We start from the raw sequence: 18,581 nt of genomic DNA, 5'->3' as shown, positions 1-18,581 counted from the left end.
ATGACATCTGATGTACCAATGTGCCCTTTCCCGCCGCAATGCGAATGTCATACCTTTGGAGTACTTCAAGAAGACTGCTGGAACAAGGGATTTACAAAAGTTCTAACTTTAAGGGCTTCATCCTATAATGGAACATGGTTTGTAGACCTTTCAGATAATAACATAGCATCATTGCCAGCAAGTGCGTTCAATAATATTAAGTTAGACACATAATGGTTATCGAATAACAACATTATCTACATTGACATTGGAGCGTTTTCAGGATACGTTGCAGTCCTTACGTTTACGCGGAAATCAGCTAATACCATTGCCGTTAACACTCACCCTTCTATCTAAACTGTCTGATCTACAAGTCCAATATAATCCTATGAAAGATTTAGACACGAACATCCTTATGAATGTTTCATCAAATCTTAAGAAACTATCTTTTGGTTCAATCAATATGACAAAATGGCCAACATCTGTAATGGGTTTGAACAAACTGGTGGAATTGAGTGTATACAATGTTTCTATGGATTCCTTCCCTGTAAACGCATTTGAAGGATTAGAAGATTCGCTAATGTTTTTGCAGATCGAATCTACAAACATCAGTAGACTTCCAGTGTCAATAAACAAACTATCAAAGTTATTTACGGTATTGATCAACTACAATGTGAACTTGAAGGTTCTTCCAGAGGAGATTTTTGAAGGATTTAATAACATTTATTATATTGTTATTCAGGGCACGAGTTTACAAACATCTCAGCTATTTATAAAGATTCTTCTAACATAAAATCATTTGCTCTTCAGTCTGATTATATATCAATATAACAGATGCAGTATATCCAGCTAAAATGCAACCTAACTTATACGAAATTAGCCTTGTTCTTCCAAAACTACATAACGTGCCAAAAGCTCTAAGTAATATGCCGTCCTTAGAAAAGACTGAAATGTTTCAAGCAAATATATCAATTATCAGGGTAGGTGATTTTTCAAACTTGGCATTATTGATTACGTTAGAATTGTCATTTTACCCTATATCCATGGTGGAATTAGAGGCATTTGCCACAACGCAGTCATTACAGGTGCTACATCTAAGGTATACAAAACTGAGAACAGTTCCTGAAGCAATTAAGAAAATAAGGCTGTATTCGATAGACCTGACGGGAAGTAATGTTATATGTACATGTGTAGGTTTTGGATGGATGAAACAGTGGCCAACTAGAAAAAGTACGTTTATCAGCGGAAAATGTACTAATCTTAATATACCTATTTATGAATTCCAAATGAAATATATTCCGAAATGTTAAACATTGAAATGTAGAGGAGCAAAACTGTTAATGATTAGTTTTGTTTCATGAAACTAATTTGTATTATTTACAACAAGAAGAAATAAAAGGAATTGCATAAAATCTTTGGGTAGATATTAAGTTTCAATTGAAATATATAGTTCTTTTAAAAAGTTTTTCCTTTTGATGCTTTAATATTCCAAAAGCCAGTAACTTTGCAAATAAGGCATACCATTAGATGAAGGAAACATTTTGATAAGGTTAGTAAACATACTCCTTTTGCGAACCTTAAGTGGATAATTTATCGCTATAATAGTTCAAAAACAATAACGAATGAAAAATGTTTGACTTCAATCAAAATTGTGGTATTCACAGTCTAATAAAAGAAGTTTGCATTTACGCGAGGATCGAAAAAAAAATATGTGTTTTGTGTGTTTGTATTTTTTTTTTTTTTCTTTCTATAATACATGTTGATTTGGGACTAATTCTCAATTGAAAAATCGACTACATTTCTCTTCTCAACGATGCTTTTTGTACAAAAAAGATTGTTTAAGTCACGAAATGACACAGATTTTAATAACAATACACCGACCATTCCCATTATCTACAATAAAAAAAAGAGGCGAAAGGTATCAGAGGGACATTCAAAGTCAAAAATAAACTGACAATGCCATGGCTGAATAAGAAAACAGACCAACAGATAAACAGACAAACAACAGTATACAAAACATAACATAGAAAACTGAACACTGAGCGATAGTAACCCCAACAAAACAGGGGGGATTTTGGATGCTCTAGAAGGGTTGGCAGATCCTGCTCCACATGTGGCACCCGATGTGTTTAACAAGTTAATTCAATCCCAGTGATAAGTCTAATTTGTAGGTCAGATTCGGGGAAAAGGAGGATTGGATTGTGGTTAATACGATTATCCTGTGAAACAGATATTCAATAACGTGATGGCGGCCGTAAAATTTTTGAAGGGATGACTACAACTTCATCAAATGGTAATCTTTGTCTAATAGCTTCCTCTATCAGGGAAATTAATATAATAAGACTCGGAACATACGCACTGCCCAACCGTATGTTATTTACATATCTCAATTGATACGTTACTGGAGTGTACACATTGTATGGACTACTTAGAAGAGGTGCATTTTCACGCAAAAACCTCTGGCATAGGGTTATGAGAGTACTACACATAACCCATTGGTTGACCGATACGAACGAAATATGTCTTGTATAGTCGTAGAACTATAGATATCAGAAAAATCATCTTATCAATGAATGTTCCGATTGTGTTATAATCAATATTTGGACATATTGATGTTTTGGTGGTTTTTTTTTAATAGATAAATATGCAATCTAAAATCATGAAAATTAAATAAATACGAACTATTTTCAAAGAATTGGTACACAAAAAAGTAAATTCTTTGGTAAATATCCAAATTTCGCCGCCATTGAAAAATAGCACATGATGGTATATTTTCATTGTGTTTATTTTTTCTAATTGATCAGGTAAACATGAGCTTGTATGCAAATCTTCATAGGAAACATCAGCGTGGAATCTTATATGCCCTTAAACTTCAGCTTCATTTGGAAAATATAACACCCTAAATGCTTGATTTTAAAACCCTGTCAACTATCAGATCAACAATACAGTTTTACACAATTTTGAAACACAAAGTGAATTGAAAACCATTTATATTGAATACAAATCATACTAAATGATTGCACAATTAAACCGGATTCCTTTTAAATTACATTATACAATAAGATAATATGTTATGATTGAAAATGAGTCAGCTATCCATCACAGACCAAATGACATGGACGATCATAGATGTTACCAACAATAGATCGCCATACAGACTTTATCAATTCACGAAATACGTACATAAGAAAACCTATTTCCCGTATTTTTTTTAGATTGCACACTTATGTATATAGGAAGCGCGGATTCCAGGCTTAAATGGATTTCTGCTTATCAAAAAGTAATGCATTTATTGTTTGGTTTAAATAGCAAGAAGATGCAAATGGCAATCATAAGTAGAGGAAAGAAAAACAACACTAGTTCCAAAAAATAACCAACAGTCCACAGAACACTACAGAGAAAACTAAAGATGGAGTCACTAGAACCTATCCAAAAATCGTGCTCCATTGATTCAAGTTTCATGTTACTCACTTATTGGAGTGATCAATGTTTTAAACTGTTTAACACTCTTTCCATGATTTATACCAAATACTTCGATATAACAAACAAAATTGTTCAGGGCAAGAAAATCTCTATAAAACTACTGTTAAACTGAGTTTTGCTGTGTGTTTGTTTATTCCACATTGGTTAGAGGTATTGGGGAGGTTTGTCATCTGTGGGCTTGAGCACTTGGTAGGGTTGTTGTTATTTTGACACATTCCCCTTTTTTATTCTCTATCTTATGAAATAACAATAAAATGCGATTTTTATCAACTACCACAAAATTTTATAATTATGTAATCAAAATGGAACTATATGCGACTTCCATACAAGTGAGATGTTACGCTAGCTATATAGCCATTTTCTACATAAGGAAATGCCTGTACTAAGTCAGGAACAAAACAGTTGTTTTCCATTCGTTTGATGTTTTTGAGCTTTTGATTTTGTCAATTGTTAAGGGACTTTCTGTTTAGAATTTTCCTTGGAGTTCGATTTTTTTGTTGTTGTACATTTTTATTACTTAGTACATGTAAATCGAAAATTATTGCAGGATGATCTCTATCGTCATGAGTTGTCTACATGTATAACACTTTTCAAATTTATTTCAGGAAGTTAAGTGAAAAAAATATTTTTTTAAACTTTCAAAAAATTCTATAATTACATCAAAACAGGAAATCAAAATCGTATTAAATAGCTCATCCGATGAATATGATTTATTTGTACCCAAACTTCAAAGGCTGGATGTCATTTTGAGATTAAAAGCGCATCAAGTAAGTAAAAAGATAATACATCCGCACGTAAAAGAAATCATCAAATTATATTTTTTTAGCAAAACAAATGTTTTATTTTTTCGCTTTTTGAATTAGTTACATGTATATACCAAAATAGATAATCTCTGAACAAGTTGCATTCATATTTTCTAATATATAAACTTTTAAAAATATTCATATAATATAATCAACGATGGATACATTTATTTGGAATGACCCTTATTGCTTTTTATATATAGAAATTTACTATTTGCAGTTGAGCCGACAAAGACCCACCGAAATTAACTTGTCAAAAATAATAAGAAAAAAGATTTTTGGAACACTCTTTTTCGTTTGTCGACTTTAAACAATGAATTATAAATTGCGTGTTCCAATTTTTTCATCCAATTTTAATTTTTCAGCTAACAATATTTTCTATCAAATTAGAAAAACTTTTAACAAGTTGCATTCGTATTTTCTAATATATAAACTTTTGAAAATATCCGTAAACTATAATCAATGAGGGATACATTTATTCGTGATGAACGTTATTGCTTTTTCAATATAAAAATGTAGTATTATTTGCAACTGTGCCGACTAGAACCAACCGAATATCCATGTTAATAATAATAATAATAAAATGATTTCTGGAACACTCTTTTCCGTTTGTTGACTTTTAAATAAAATGCTAAAGACGTGTTCAGATGTTATGTCGCTGTAAACAAATCAATAGATTTCTCTTAAAATGCTTTAATCATACATCAATGTTAAAGTTTTGTGTTATGAATTGAAAAATTCGCATCAATAAATTAATTTTATATGGATGAAAGCAATTCTAGCTTTTGAGTGCATTTAAATTTATTTGCTTTCATATTTATTATGTTTGAGGAAAACCTATAAATGTTTTCCTTGTATTGTTGACAAGCAGTGAAACAAATTTTACATTTTCGACCTTTTGTCATTTTTAGTTTTGTGTTATGAATTAAATAAGTCGTATACACATATTTAATATGGATGAAAGCTATTCTGGCTTTGCGGGCATTTAACTTTGTTTGCTTTCATTTTTATTATATTTGAGGAAAACCTATAAACTTTTTCCTTGTATTGTTTACCAGCAGTGAAACAAGTATTTATCATTTCGGCCTTTTGTCAATTTTTAGTTTTGTGATATGACTTTAATCAGTCGTATACACATATTTTATATGGATGAAAGCAATTCTGGCTTTGAAAATAAACTCATCATAGATACCAGGATTGAAATTTTGTATTTGCCCCAGACGAGCGTTTCTTCTACAAAAGACTCATCAGTGACGCTCGAATCAAAAAAAGTTTCAAAGATCAAATAAAGTACGAAGTTGAAGAGCATTGAGGACCAAATTTCCTAAAAGTTTTGCCAAATACAGCTAAGGTAATCTATTCCTGAAGTAGAAAAGCCTTATTATTTCAAAAATTCAAAGTTTTGTAAGCAGTTGATTTGAGTGCATTTAAATTTATTTGCCCTTGATTTTTATTATATTTGAGGAAAACCCTTTAAACTTTTACTTTTATCGTTTCCAAGCAGTGAAACAAACATTTAAATTTCGGCCTTTTGTCAATTCTCTTTTAAAGAAACCTTGTATTACTGCAAGCTATGTATTTGCAATCCTCTTTTGCAAAAGTTTTGGTGTGAGCGTTCTTTATGAATTTGAAGTTATATCTAGGAGTGCGCTTCGGATGGAACACATTAATATATCGTTACAATCATTTTCTGACATTGGCCATGGTCAACTTGGCCGCTGCTTTTTCCGGCGATGTCATCAGCTCAGTAGTTAATGCTTCGGTACTGAAATGATTTAAAACCTTTGTTTCCTATATTCTTCGTAAATAGAAATTATCAAGAAACAAAGGTGCTAATTCCCGCAGACGAAGTAGTGGGTATTGACTATTCGTTTTATGTCACGTTTAGTCATTTAGCTGCTCATGTGTGCAAGTTCTCATACATCCTTGGCTTTCAAATATTAGAAGTTGATCGTTCCTGGTCAAACTAAATAAAAAAAAGCGCGTAGGACGCATCAAATATATGAATAGTTATTCCATTTACCAAAAATGGAATACGTAACGTAGTTCAGTTTGACAGCATGAAGGTAAAGATCAGAGTCTGACACGTTTTAAGTCCTCATCATAATGCAAACGGTAAAATAACAAAAATACCGAACTACAAGGAAACTTCAAAACGGAAATTCCCGTATCAAATGACAAGATCAAAAGCCCAAACACTTCAAACGAATGGAAAACAACTGTCATATTCCAGACTAGGTACAAGCATTTCTATATGTAGGAAACGGTAGATTAAATTTGGTTTCATAGCTAGCTAAACCTCTCACGTGTATGACTGTCGCATAACATTCCTTTATATTGACAACAATGTTTGAACAAAACAAACAGACATAATAGGTAAAAACGTCAAAAATTGGGGTACAGCGGTCAAGCTTGTGTTAAAACTTAAATCACTATAAAAACAAACCACTATGTCAACAAACAAAAACAAAATGACATATAGACACTTTATTTACAAAGCAAAGGAGCAAAAATGAAAGACAAGACTATATGAAATGACCATAGCACAATAACACAATGGCAATAATACGTCGACAACATATCAATAAAACAAAACCTTACAACAAAGAATGACTACAAAGTATTGCTGTTAGGCTTTTGATATATTATTTATTTATAAATTGAATAGATTATTTCTTATTACATATTTTAGAGTGCAAGAAAATGCATTTTACGTTGCTTCAGCTGTTTCTACTTCGATCTATATACCATGTAATGACAGCAGATGAAAGACATGAACGTTGTTATTTCCTCAAAATATGTACATGTCGACAAAACCCAGTCACGCTGCTGTTTTCTGTCGATTGTTCCAGATTAGAGATAAGAGAGATTCCTAAACTTACAAATAAAATCGAAGAACTTTCGTTCAAGGAAAATAAAATACAAGTTATTCCTGACCAGGCGTTTTCAGACATGACTAACCTACTAAAACTGGATCTTTCAAGCAATGAGATTCGCGTATTTAGAAATTTATCTTTTACAGGATTAACAAATTTGCGCAGTCTGAATTTACAGAACAATAAACTGGATGCAAGTATAGCAAACTTGAACATACACGTATTGAAACCTTTAGAGAACTTGATACATCTAAATATAAAACAAAATTTATTTGGAAACTTTCAACCAAATTTGACATTAATGGTTTCTCTTCGATCACTTGAAATGGATTTCATTTCAAATGATACAGGACAAATAAGTGAATCGTTTTATTCTATGAAAAGATTACGGGAACTTGACTTGTCAGGATTGACGGGAAATTGCGCCGTTCGATCGTTAACCAATGAAAGCTTTAAATACATTCCTCAAATTGAAAATTTGAGTATTTCTGATTGTCGTATTAAACATATTAACAAAGGTACTTTCCGATACCTTAAAAGCATTTCTGTTTTGGATATTTCAAATAACACCTGCTTAAAATTTGAAGTCTTGGAGAATGTAACATATGATCTGCAATTTTCTTCAATCAAAGTTTTAAAATTCAATAAAATCCATAAGGTGTTTGACATGAATACAATGCTCAGAACATCTCAAATAAAGTATTTGACTAATACAACCATTCAAGAAATTCATGGGGACAGTAATCGACTGCAGCAGATCGAAATCAGAGCTATGTTGTTTATGCCCAACACACTTGACTACGTTTCAGCCAGGGATAACCAGTTTTCATACGGTCCCTACTTTTGGGATTTACTACGCATTTCCGTGAAAACGTTTAATGTTTCACATATGTTCACATTTCATACAGAGGACGAACATCCTGAACAATGTAGTTATGATATTGTATGTAAGAAAGAACCCGTCACTGAAACAAAAGTGAAATATGGTATGGAGTATAATGATCAAACATTTCAAGCTATACCGCTGCTGCCAATTCCCCATCAACTTACATCACTGAATTATTCTTCTTGTCATTTACATTACAGTTTATTATCATACAATTTAACAAACAATATTCTGCGAAATGTTGACCTAAGTAATAACTTGCTCACATCATGGATCGGACCAATTTATAATGTTAAAAGTCTTAAATATCTCGACTTGTCATCAAACTTTTGTTCAAATGTGTCAAATTATTTCTTCAGTGAAGATTTCGGTAGCTTGGAAGAATTATATTTACAAAATAATATATTAGGACTTGTACTACCGTATGATTATAAAGGCGCAACATTACAAAATTTGCATAATTTGAAAACAATAAATTTATCTCAAAATAAAATACAAAGATTATCAAAAGATTTTTTCAAGTCTCAGTTAAAAATTGAAAGGATTGATCTAAGCGAAAATACTTTTGAAAGTATTGATTTTGATATCGGTCATTTGAAAAGTCTGAAATATCTCAATTTGAAAAATAATCGCATTTCGTTTTTATCTGCTTCGGCAATACAACAACTAGATTCCATTGACATTTTAAACCAAAGTTTCAGAATTGATCTAAGTCAGAATGATTTTCTTTGTACTTGTGAAACAATTAACTTTGTGCAATGGTTAGTTACGACAACTGTCGGGCTAATAGGAAAGAAGAACTACACATGTCAACTTTCAGACTTAACATTAGTGCCGATAGAAAATATTGATAAACTGTACGATACACTTTCAAAGGATTGCATGTCAAAAATTCCTATTATTGTTGCACTTGTAGCGTCAGTGTCTTCTGTTTTGATAATCATATGTAGTGGATTAATCTATCGATATCGATGGAAATTGCGATATGCGTATTACATGATAAAAATACAATCTCATAAAAAGATGGTCCCAGTTGAAAACGATGATGATAAATCGTATATGTATGGAGCCTTTGTATCTTATGCAGATGAGGATAGCACCTTTGTCCACAAACAATTACTTACAAAACTGGAAAAAGAAAATGGAATCATATTGTGTTTACATAAAAGGAATTTTCTACCAGGTAATGACATCGCCACTAACATTACTTCCGCTATACACAATAGTCGTAGAACAATTATAATCATGTCTCGAAATTTCCTGAAGTCGTATTGGTGCATGTTTGAATATAATATGGCTAGAATGGAGAGTATCTACGAAAGAAGTCACGAAAACGTGCTTTTTCTTATTTTTATAGACCAGATTACATCTAAAGAACTGCCATTACACATCTTGGAACTGGTACAATCACAATCGTATATTGAATATCCCAACGATGAATATGGTGATACTGTTTTCTGGAACCAGATTACACAAGTACTCACGTCCTGACTCTTTATACTAACTTTGTTCAACTCATAAAATAAGACTGCGAAATTTGTGTAAATTGTATTCATATTTAATAAACTACTATAAATAGTACTTCAACATAGAATTAAATGAAAGGAAAACATATATAATAGAATGAATGGCGAAAATGATCGTAATTTTTAAAAAGTTGTTCATTTTTCGATTCCAGGTTTTACTAACTGAGCAAAACAAGTGAACGAAGAAAGTCAAAGTTGAAACATTATTCATGTGGCTTGATCTATTTCATATGTTATGCATTATCCTATACTTAAATTATTGCTTTAAAGCTGCTTTCTGGATTTAATTCAAATGAGAAAGTTCTTTCAAAGTTTGGAAAAGGTTGGAAACTGGTGACAAGAAAAATATCTTCAATGTTTAGCATATATCAAGGTTCCCAGAGTTTCGTATGCAACCCTATTGTTCCATCGAGGATGCATACAACCACAGGCTACACTCGAGGATTGCATACAGTCATATGCTGCACTCAAGGATCGCATACAGTCCCATGCCAGTTGTTTCATAAGTTTGATGTGTTTGTGCTTTTAGTTTTGCCATTTGATTAGGAACTTTCCGTTTGAAATTTTCTCGATGTGCGGTATATCTGTTATTTTACTTTATGCTGCACTCGAAGATCGCATACAATCCTATGGTTTCCTTGAGGATCGCATACAATCCTAGGGTTCCTTCGAGGATCGCATACTATCCTATGGTTTTCTCGAGGATTGCATACAATCCTATGGTTCCCTCGAGGATCGCATACAATTCTAGGGTTCCCTCGAGGATCGCATACAATCCTATGGTTTCCTCGAGGATCGCATACAATTCTAGCTAAAGGGTTCCCTCGAAGATCGCATACAATCCTAGGGTTTCCCTCGAGGATCGTATTCAACCTCATTGATTCATCGAGGATACATACTTTCACAGGCTACAATCGATGATCGCCAACAGTCCCATGCTGCACTCAAGGATCACATTCATTCCAAGGGTTTCCACCAGGATCGCACACAACCGCGGATTCCCCCGAGAATAGAAAACAATCAAAGCTTTCCCTCGAAAATTGTATACAATGGTTCCTCATTAATGTCGCAGTTTGATGTAAACATGCGTTTGGTTCCACGCTATATAATCATTTATTCAATCAATGACATATAAAGAAATTCGTGTAAAGATATAAAGAGAACTATGGTAACTCATGTGAATTCCAAAAAAGTAACACATAAGTTGCGTCGAACTGGTTTGCATTTTGGACTGTGTATGTATAATCTGTATTATCAAAAGAATGCAAAAAGTGAAATATGAAACTCTTGACCTACGTACAAAAATAAGGAGATGTTGTATTATTGCCAATGATGAGACAACTATACACCCAAGTCCAAATGAAGTGGATGTAGGCAATTATAGGCAAATGTACGTCTACAAAAATGAGTAAAACAACATAGTATAGTCGGATATAAAAGGCTGCGTCATGAAAAATATGAAACATGCAATTGAGAAAACCAACGGTCTTATTTATAACAAAACGAATTATGAAAGTAGTGTAACAGCACAACATAAGAACTAACTATGAAAATCAGTTAAAAAGGGCTTAACTCTTCAGATCGATACAAAGCAGAAAAACATCAACCAATAGTACAGAACGGACGTGGCAGGGTATTTATCCATCCCTCATACCAAACAATAAAAAAGCCACTAAGACGTTGCGCACGATGTTGGTACCAATTCCATTTTGCTATAGATTAGCATGGAAATAAATACGTAGACTGGTCAGTTCGATAAAAATATAGTGATTTCTGGTTGAATTTATCACATTAGACTTGAAAATATAGAAAAAAAAAGAACCGAAATTTAAAATATCAAGAATTATGACACTTAATTATCCCATTTTTACGCAAAAACGTAATGTCCAAAGTTATATTTTGTGTGCAAAAGATCGGAGTTCCGTTTCTTTCCTACTGTATTTTTTTTCTGATCATCGTAAAACTTCACAAGAGTATTGCTATTGTTATTGTTATTCGCGTGTTAAAGCAAAATCAATATCACTGAAACCGTAAACCGGAAAATGTTATTTTTGAAACTGGTCTGAAAAATGTCCAAGCATATGCAAGGTAAGTATATATCGGGTTTGCGCATGTATACCGTGACATTGGAAAAGCTGAGAGGAAAAATATTTATGATATTTTGAAAGTTTTTTTACTTTTCTCCTGGTTCATGATATTTTTTTGCCAGAAACCATGCGTATAGTTTCTATTGCAATGACTTCAAAAAGTATAGCCATCTTGTCCCAACGACAAAAACGCTGTATTTTTTTTACAATTGAGATTGTAACCGGCTGTATATTAAATAAGCATAGTTGGATCATAGAAAATAAATCTAGGCGGTAAAAGTTTATTTCTTTTTCTTTTTAAATAATATAGTGTTTAACATTTTTTCGATTGGCAACAAGGTTTTTAGATCGTTTAAAAAAGTATAGCCGTTTTGTCCCAACGTTCGCAAAACGTAATTGATGTCATGCTCGGGTTTTTAATTTTATATCATAATTATTTGTGTCCAGTTTAATTCGAATGAAAATAAAAATATAAGTTATAATATAACCAATGTATGATAAAGGGAAAGTTTAAGTTTAAATTCAAATGTTGACCAAATGAGATTGATATAAAAAATATCGGGATCTTAGTTTTTTTTCAGCACATTCATGACATTTGTTTTATTCAAGGAACGTTGTCTATAAGTTTTAAATCATCAAAAGCAACATAGAATTGAGAATGGAAATGGAGAATGTGTCAAAGAGACAACAACCCGACCATAGAACAGACAACAGCAGAAGGTCACCAACAGGTCTTCAATGCAGCGAGAAATTCCCGCACCCGGAGGCGTCCTTCAGCTGGCCCCTAAACAAATATATATACTAGTTCAGTGATAATGAACGCCATACTAAACTCCAAATTGTACACAAGAAACTAAAATTAAAAATAATACAAGACTAACAAAGGCTAGAGGCTCCTGACTTGGGACAGGCGCAAAAATGCGGCGGGGTTAAACATGTTTATGAGATCTCAACCCTCCCCCTATACCTCTAGCCAATGTAGAAAAGTAAACGCATAACAATACACACATTAAAATTCAGTTCAAGAGAAGTCCGAGTCTGATGTCAGAAGATGTAACCAAAGAAAATAAACAAAATGACAATGATACATAAATAACAACAGACTACTAGCAGTTAACTGACATGCCAGCTCCAGACTTCAATTAAACTGATTGAAAGATTATGTCTTCATCATATGAATATCAGGCACAATCCTACCCGTTAGGGGTTTAGTATCATACCATCATAACATATATGAGAAGAACATAACCCGTGTCATGCCAACAACTGGTATTTAAATAAATGTGTTTAGTGCCGATGCAAAGACCCTATAAGTGAATCAATATTAACGCCTAAATATGCAATCTTTAATGACCTGACAACAGTATCGTAACTATATCCCTTCTTAATAAGTCTATTTAAAGGTTTTGTTAGCTTCAGAGGTGAATACTGACATTTTTGTGCTTATTTAGACATGCATATTTTTTTTGTTGATAAAATAAAATAGAGAAAAACTATTGCTGGCAATTATAACAAAACAAAGGATATGCATATGCCACAAAAATACGAAAATGAGAAAAACATGAATCCAAAATGTTTAACTACCTAGAAATTTTGCGACAAAGAAAGCATCGGGAAATGATAAAATAAAGAAAGGAAACGGAAACGGAAAGAAATGCAACAAAAGGAGTATGTATAAACATGCAATAAAGGGAAATAGATTCAAAATCTAATTTATATTAAAAACAAATCTGTATAAATATGGAAATTAATGTATGATTCACTAATGCGAACTGCTGCAAAAAATTAAATTATCAATTATGGCCTGGAAAGATTGACAACTCTTATAAATGTTCGACCACTTTGAGTTTTATTGGTTAAACTATGCATTGTCAGACAAACCGAAATCGGTTACCAAATTCACAACAGTACTGTAAATTGACCTCACCAATTATAAACTTAAACGCTTGAAACGTTCCTTGAAATCGTCGAAATCGCTTCATTATGAGGAACGTCGTGTAACGCTAAGTAGTACCAACATCGTGCGCAACGTTTAAGCACAGTTCTTAGAGAATTCGCTCGCAGTTTTTGACAGCTAGTTCAAAGCCAATAAGAACTATTAGAAAAATTCATGTATCTAAGACGTGTATAACAATCAGTACACATGCAACATCAAATAGATTACGTGTGAAGACGCAATTTTCAATCAGAGCAAAATATGACCTTTATGAAATGCCAAAATATAGGTATCGATAGATTGTCGTACCGTTAAAGTACATATGCCGGGGCAGATCCAGTAATTTTCAAAAAGGGGATTCAAACACATGATAAAGGGGGTTCCTGATCGTCAAAAAAGGAGGGGGATTGCAACAACCGGCCCCCTGAATCCACCACTGATATGTGTACAACAATAATATTTAGGATTTTTGTGTGTATTGATCATCGTTTATAAAAGATACTCAAACTTTAAAATTTTATTATTTGCAAACATGCACATTACTTTATACGAAAAGGAAATATTTCACACTTTTGAGGAAGTAAACAAGGTATGATCAACGTCATTTTCCTTACAATAAAGTTGACACTCCAATTGTTTGGTAAAATTAGAATTTGTACGAAGTGAACTCTAGTGTTCATAGATTTTTTTTCATCATTTAGACTGTTTTATGGACTTCCCCTTTTTGATTTTGCCTTTGAGTTCCGGATTTTTGCTATATTTGTTTGACATTGCAATTAATTCTTTACCTTTTTTTTGCATACTAGAATCATAAATATACAAGAGAGTTAATTGGTGCACGCACCAAATTTTTGGGCCGGAAATATTGAGGTTTTTGGTGTAAAAAAAGTGCAAAGTATTATATAAACAATCTGTATATTGAGTTGACTTTAATCCTCAATTGCCAGAACTGGTCCAATCCAATTTGTTATGATAATACTATAAAATATAACTTAATTGTGCAGTTGATGAAATCGCATTCTATTAACCATGAATATTATAGTATTTGCTCAAGATGCTTTTAAAACTGCTCCCTGTTTAATTTTATACTAAATTTATCATCGGATTTTGTGGTTGCTAATTTTAAAACGTTGAAATACTCAATAAAGTTTATTAGAGAGATGCACCGAAAACAAAACGAAATGAATAAACTGAATGTAGAAAGAAAAAAAGAAAAAAAACGGGAATGTACATAACGTTATAAACTTACGTCATTGACGTTGCCTTGGAAAATCTATATTTAGGTAAATTAACGTCTCTTGATTATTTCCGGTGAATATAATGTTTTTTTCAAAGAGAATTTTCTATGCTTTTAGCCAATGAGAAAACAAAATAATATAGTCATATAATAAAAAAACACATATTGAATGACCAAACTAGTCCGAATGTACGTGCGACTATAGATATTCATACCGTAGAACGTCAAATCACATGCAGGGACTATTGTTCACATCGCATTATTACATGAACTTTCACCAAGTAGCATACTTGTTAGGCATAGCAAAATCTGGTTTATGTACAATCGCATTTGGATGTATTGGAAGGTAATATGTGGTCTACGTTGTTCCATAGATCTATATTTTTTATTTGCGAGTTGGGACAACAATGGACAAAATTTAAACAAAAATCTTATACATTGTACTACTAATATAGCACCAAACACCATAATTTGCAAGTATATCCAAATACACGATCGAAACCGAACATATTATCTACACGACACAAAAAATGTAGTTATTTCGGCAGATTCATTCTTATTCAATTCTTCGAAGGAAGTAGGCCTTCGTATATAACTTCTATTTAAGAACAGTAGGGTATGTCCTTCTAAAGCAACTCGCATAACAAAGCAAAACGATTACAAAGGCAATCAAAACCCGTTATTCGAAGAGAAAGTCATCATGACCAAAACTAAAACCACAAAATAACCAACAACAGTCCACAAAAACCTACACAAAAAAGTAAGTATAGGGCAACTAGAATCCCATAAAAACCGTTCGGATACTTAGATGTCCTGCAAACTTTAGAAGTTTTAGTTACGCTCGTGTTAAAATAAGATAAGTGATAGTCGATGATAAGACCCCATACCATAACTGTTGATAGATGTCTCTTTTCTCGAATATTGAAAAAATTGAGTTCATGTCATTTACTTGACTAACTGTAAAAGGATAAATAGCATAATGGTATAAATTTAATACATTGCTATCTTGTCAAAGCTCAACCTTTTCAGTGTCGTTAATTGTTGTATATTTTTGGTTTCAAGTTACCTTGGAATGTGCTGTTCTATTATTTAATAGATATGAAAGTTTGAAGAAAAAAGGATTAAAACAACAACAAAGCAAATTGACTGCAAGGGTATGAGAGCGATTCTATGCTTAGAAACTCAAAAGGGCTAAACGAAGTGTTTTGTCATATTTTTAATCTGAGGGTAACACAACGTCACGAGTATTAATTCCTACACAGGCGAAATAGTTCGATGTGCTAACTAATCAGGACGTATTTTCATGTGCATCGTAGTTTATTAGCTCACAAATTAAACACTAAGTGCTTTTGATTTTATTCAGTTTATGAGTCGGTCGAACCAGGCTTCTAAATTTCAATTTTATCGATATTTAATTAAGCAAATATGATATTTATCATACGAGTTCTTTCATTCATAAATTAAAAGGAAAGCAAATGCCAGTTATATACGTTGCCATATAAAAGTAATAATAACTAGAAGTAATATCTGTAGTTAAAAGTGAATTTGTATCTCTCAACACGTTAATCTTTACCTTTGTTCTTAGTTTTTGAGTTTACACAACTGAAGTTTTATAATTCCAATACTTAAGACCCAAAATTTTGAAAGGTGTTGTCAAATACAGCTAAGATAATCATTTCCTGGGTAAAACATCCTTAGTTTTTCGAAAAATTCAAAGTTTCGTAACCAGTTAGTTTATTGTTATGACTATATTAATGATCATTCATGTCAAAACTGTAGTGCTAACTACTGGTCTGGTGAAACCGTCGGTGTTGAAACCTCGAACGACAGTGGCTTCGACTCAGTAATTGTTAATAAACTCATCATATTGCCAGGTCCAAAATTATGTACGCCAGACGTGCATTTTGTCTGTAAAAGACTGATCAGTGACGCTCGAATAAAAAATGTTAAAAGGTCCAGATAAAGTTCTAGGTTGAAGTGAAGAGTATTGAGGACCCGAAATTTCGAAAGGTGTTGTCATATACTGCTAAGGCAATATATTCATGGGGTAGAAAATCCTTACTTTTTTCGAAAAAAGTCAAAGTTTTGTAAAAATTTAATTTATAATTCTGACCATATCATTGACAATTCATCTCAACACATAAGTACTGTTTTATTTCAGTGTTGAGTGTCATAGAAACCAAAATGTTTATAAATGTATGAACGCATATCAAGACCACACGAGCATGACTACTTACATAGGAGATGGATTCTTTAAAAAAAGAGCACGAACCCCATCGAAATCTAGAGCTGATCTGGAAGTGTAAGCATACTGTAAACAAACCAATTTTCGCGAGCGATTTAATTTCGCGACTTTCGCGAGTAGATAAATAACGCGAATATAAATCGTCGCGAACATTTATTTCCTTATCTTACTACATTAAGTGAATTTGATAATCGCGAAATTAAATCGCCGCGAAGTGGGCTAGAAAGGACTGAAGGCGAAATAAAGTATTCGCGAAAATAAGTTGGTTTAGTGTATCATGTGTGGTCGATTCTACATATGAATAACATTCTGAAAAAATGAGGACCCTGCGAATAGTTGATATTGGTTGCTGTTTATCATATTTGTTTTTCGTCTATTGTCTTATACATAAATCATACCATTGAATTTCCCATTTGAATTGTTTAATTTTTAAAGTCGTGCCTTTTAAAGTTTACTATATGGTATGGATTTTGCTTGTTGTTCAACGCTTATGATGATTTATTATATACCTTAACAAATCAAATGAAAGCTTCAGGTAAATAAATCGCAAGTCTCTCCTTTTGCTGGCTGCATGATACGTGCAGCACATTTTCACTTGTTTTGGACAATGAACACATTGCTCCCTTTCTGGGTAATAACTACCTACTGGTACCATTAGAATAAAAGCATTAATTAATAAAACAAGAAGGCATCGCCACTTTTCACAAATCAACACTTTCTAGCTAGTCGTTGATCCACCATAAGTTTTCTATACAATTCCATATCATCTTATTTTATGTTCAATATCCTTCAACAAAGGCCTTTTTGGTCCAAATATTCGACGTGATCTAAATCTTTACCCTTTTACCTTTGATTGTTTTGTGTGGTTTTTTTTTTTTTGTTTCTTGTGACCATTGCCTTCTTTCAAATTATGAATGTTTGTTCTCTATTTGTTACATAAACTACTGAACACTATTCAAATAAATTATTGTTTTTAATCCCAAAAGATATACCTGATAAGTGTAAAAAGGACAAAAAGGACATCCAACACTAGGACATACATATCTTGTTATACGCGTTATCGTTATGAATATGCATGAAGTTTACAGCACTGGACGTGAGACAAACAGCAATCATTCATCAATCCTGCACATTATTTTTTTTAACAAATATATATGAATCATAATTTGATTTCAATGATTTATCAAGACTTAAGTCTGTATTTTGATATGGTTGAAATGAGGTATTCGTCAATCAAAAAGAAGCCCAAATCAACATAAAATAAATCAGTAGTAACGATAAAACAGAGTAGTTTAGATAAAACAGTTGAGTCCCCAGTGATCAACTCATAACTACTCAATCGGCGTCTTTAATCGTTTTGTATATGATTGAAAGAAAAGAAAATGAAAAGAAATCTAAATTTCTTAAATCTCTTGTATACGAGAATGATCATTTTTATTAACTTAAAATAACGCTTAGATCGATGAAAAATTGCTTTATCGGCTAAAACCACAGGAATAAATTGTAACTGTACTAAGAAATGA

At 32.4% G+C, this 18,581-nt stretch overlaps 2 protein-coding genes across 2 annotated transcripts; both read left to right on the top strand.

Annotated features, from left to right (window-relative positions):
- On the top strand, nucleotides 1-1,289 carry LOC127706609 (leucine-rich repeat-containing protein 40-like). Its single transcript, XM_052211264.1, has 3 exons — nucleotides 1-12; nucleotides 263-624; nucleotides 959-1,289. The coding sequence occupies exons 1-3, from the start codon at nucleotides 1-3 to the stop codon at nucleotides 1,287-1,289; spliced, it is 705 nt and encodes a 234-aa protein (XP_052067224.1).
- Nucleotides 1,290-4,173: 2,884 nt separating this feature from the next.
- Nucleotides 4,174-9,608, top strand: LOC127705860 (toll-like receptor 4). The gene is made up of 2 exons (XM_052210211.1): nucleotides 4,174-4,229; nucleotides 6,958-9,608. The coding sequence occupies exon 2, from the start codon at nucleotides 6,969-6,971 to the stop codon at nucleotides 9,516-9,518; it is 2,550 nt and encodes an 849-aa protein (XP_052066171.1). The 5' UTR covers nucleotides 4,174-4,229; nucleotides 6,958-6,968; the 3' UTR covers nucleotides 9,519-9,608.
- The last annotated feature ends 8,973 nt before the right edge of the window (nucleotides 9,609-18,581 follow it).

The sequence above is a fragment of the Mytilus californianus genome, unplaced genomic scaffold (genome assembly GCF_021869535.1).
Source record: "Mytilus californianus isolate M0D057914Y unplaced genomic scaffold, xbMytCali1.0.p SCAF_6, whole genome shotgun sequence".
In the NCBI taxonomy this organism is placed as follows: Eukaryota; Metazoa; Mollusca; class Bivalvia; order Mytilida; family Mytilidae; genus Mytilus; species Mytilus californianus.
This window is presented reverse-complemented; position numbering and strand designations above follow the sequence as displayed.

Coding starts and splice junctions, on each gene's coding strand:
- LOC127706609 (XM_052211264.1), top strand. Junction 625..958: donor TCAATAAACAAACTATCAAA/GTTATTTACGGT, acceptor ATCAATTATCAG/GGTAGGTGATTTTTCAAACT.
- LOC127705860 (XM_052210211.1), top strand. CDS start 6,969: ATGCATTTTACGTTGCTTCAGCTGTTTCTACTTCGATCTATATACCAT.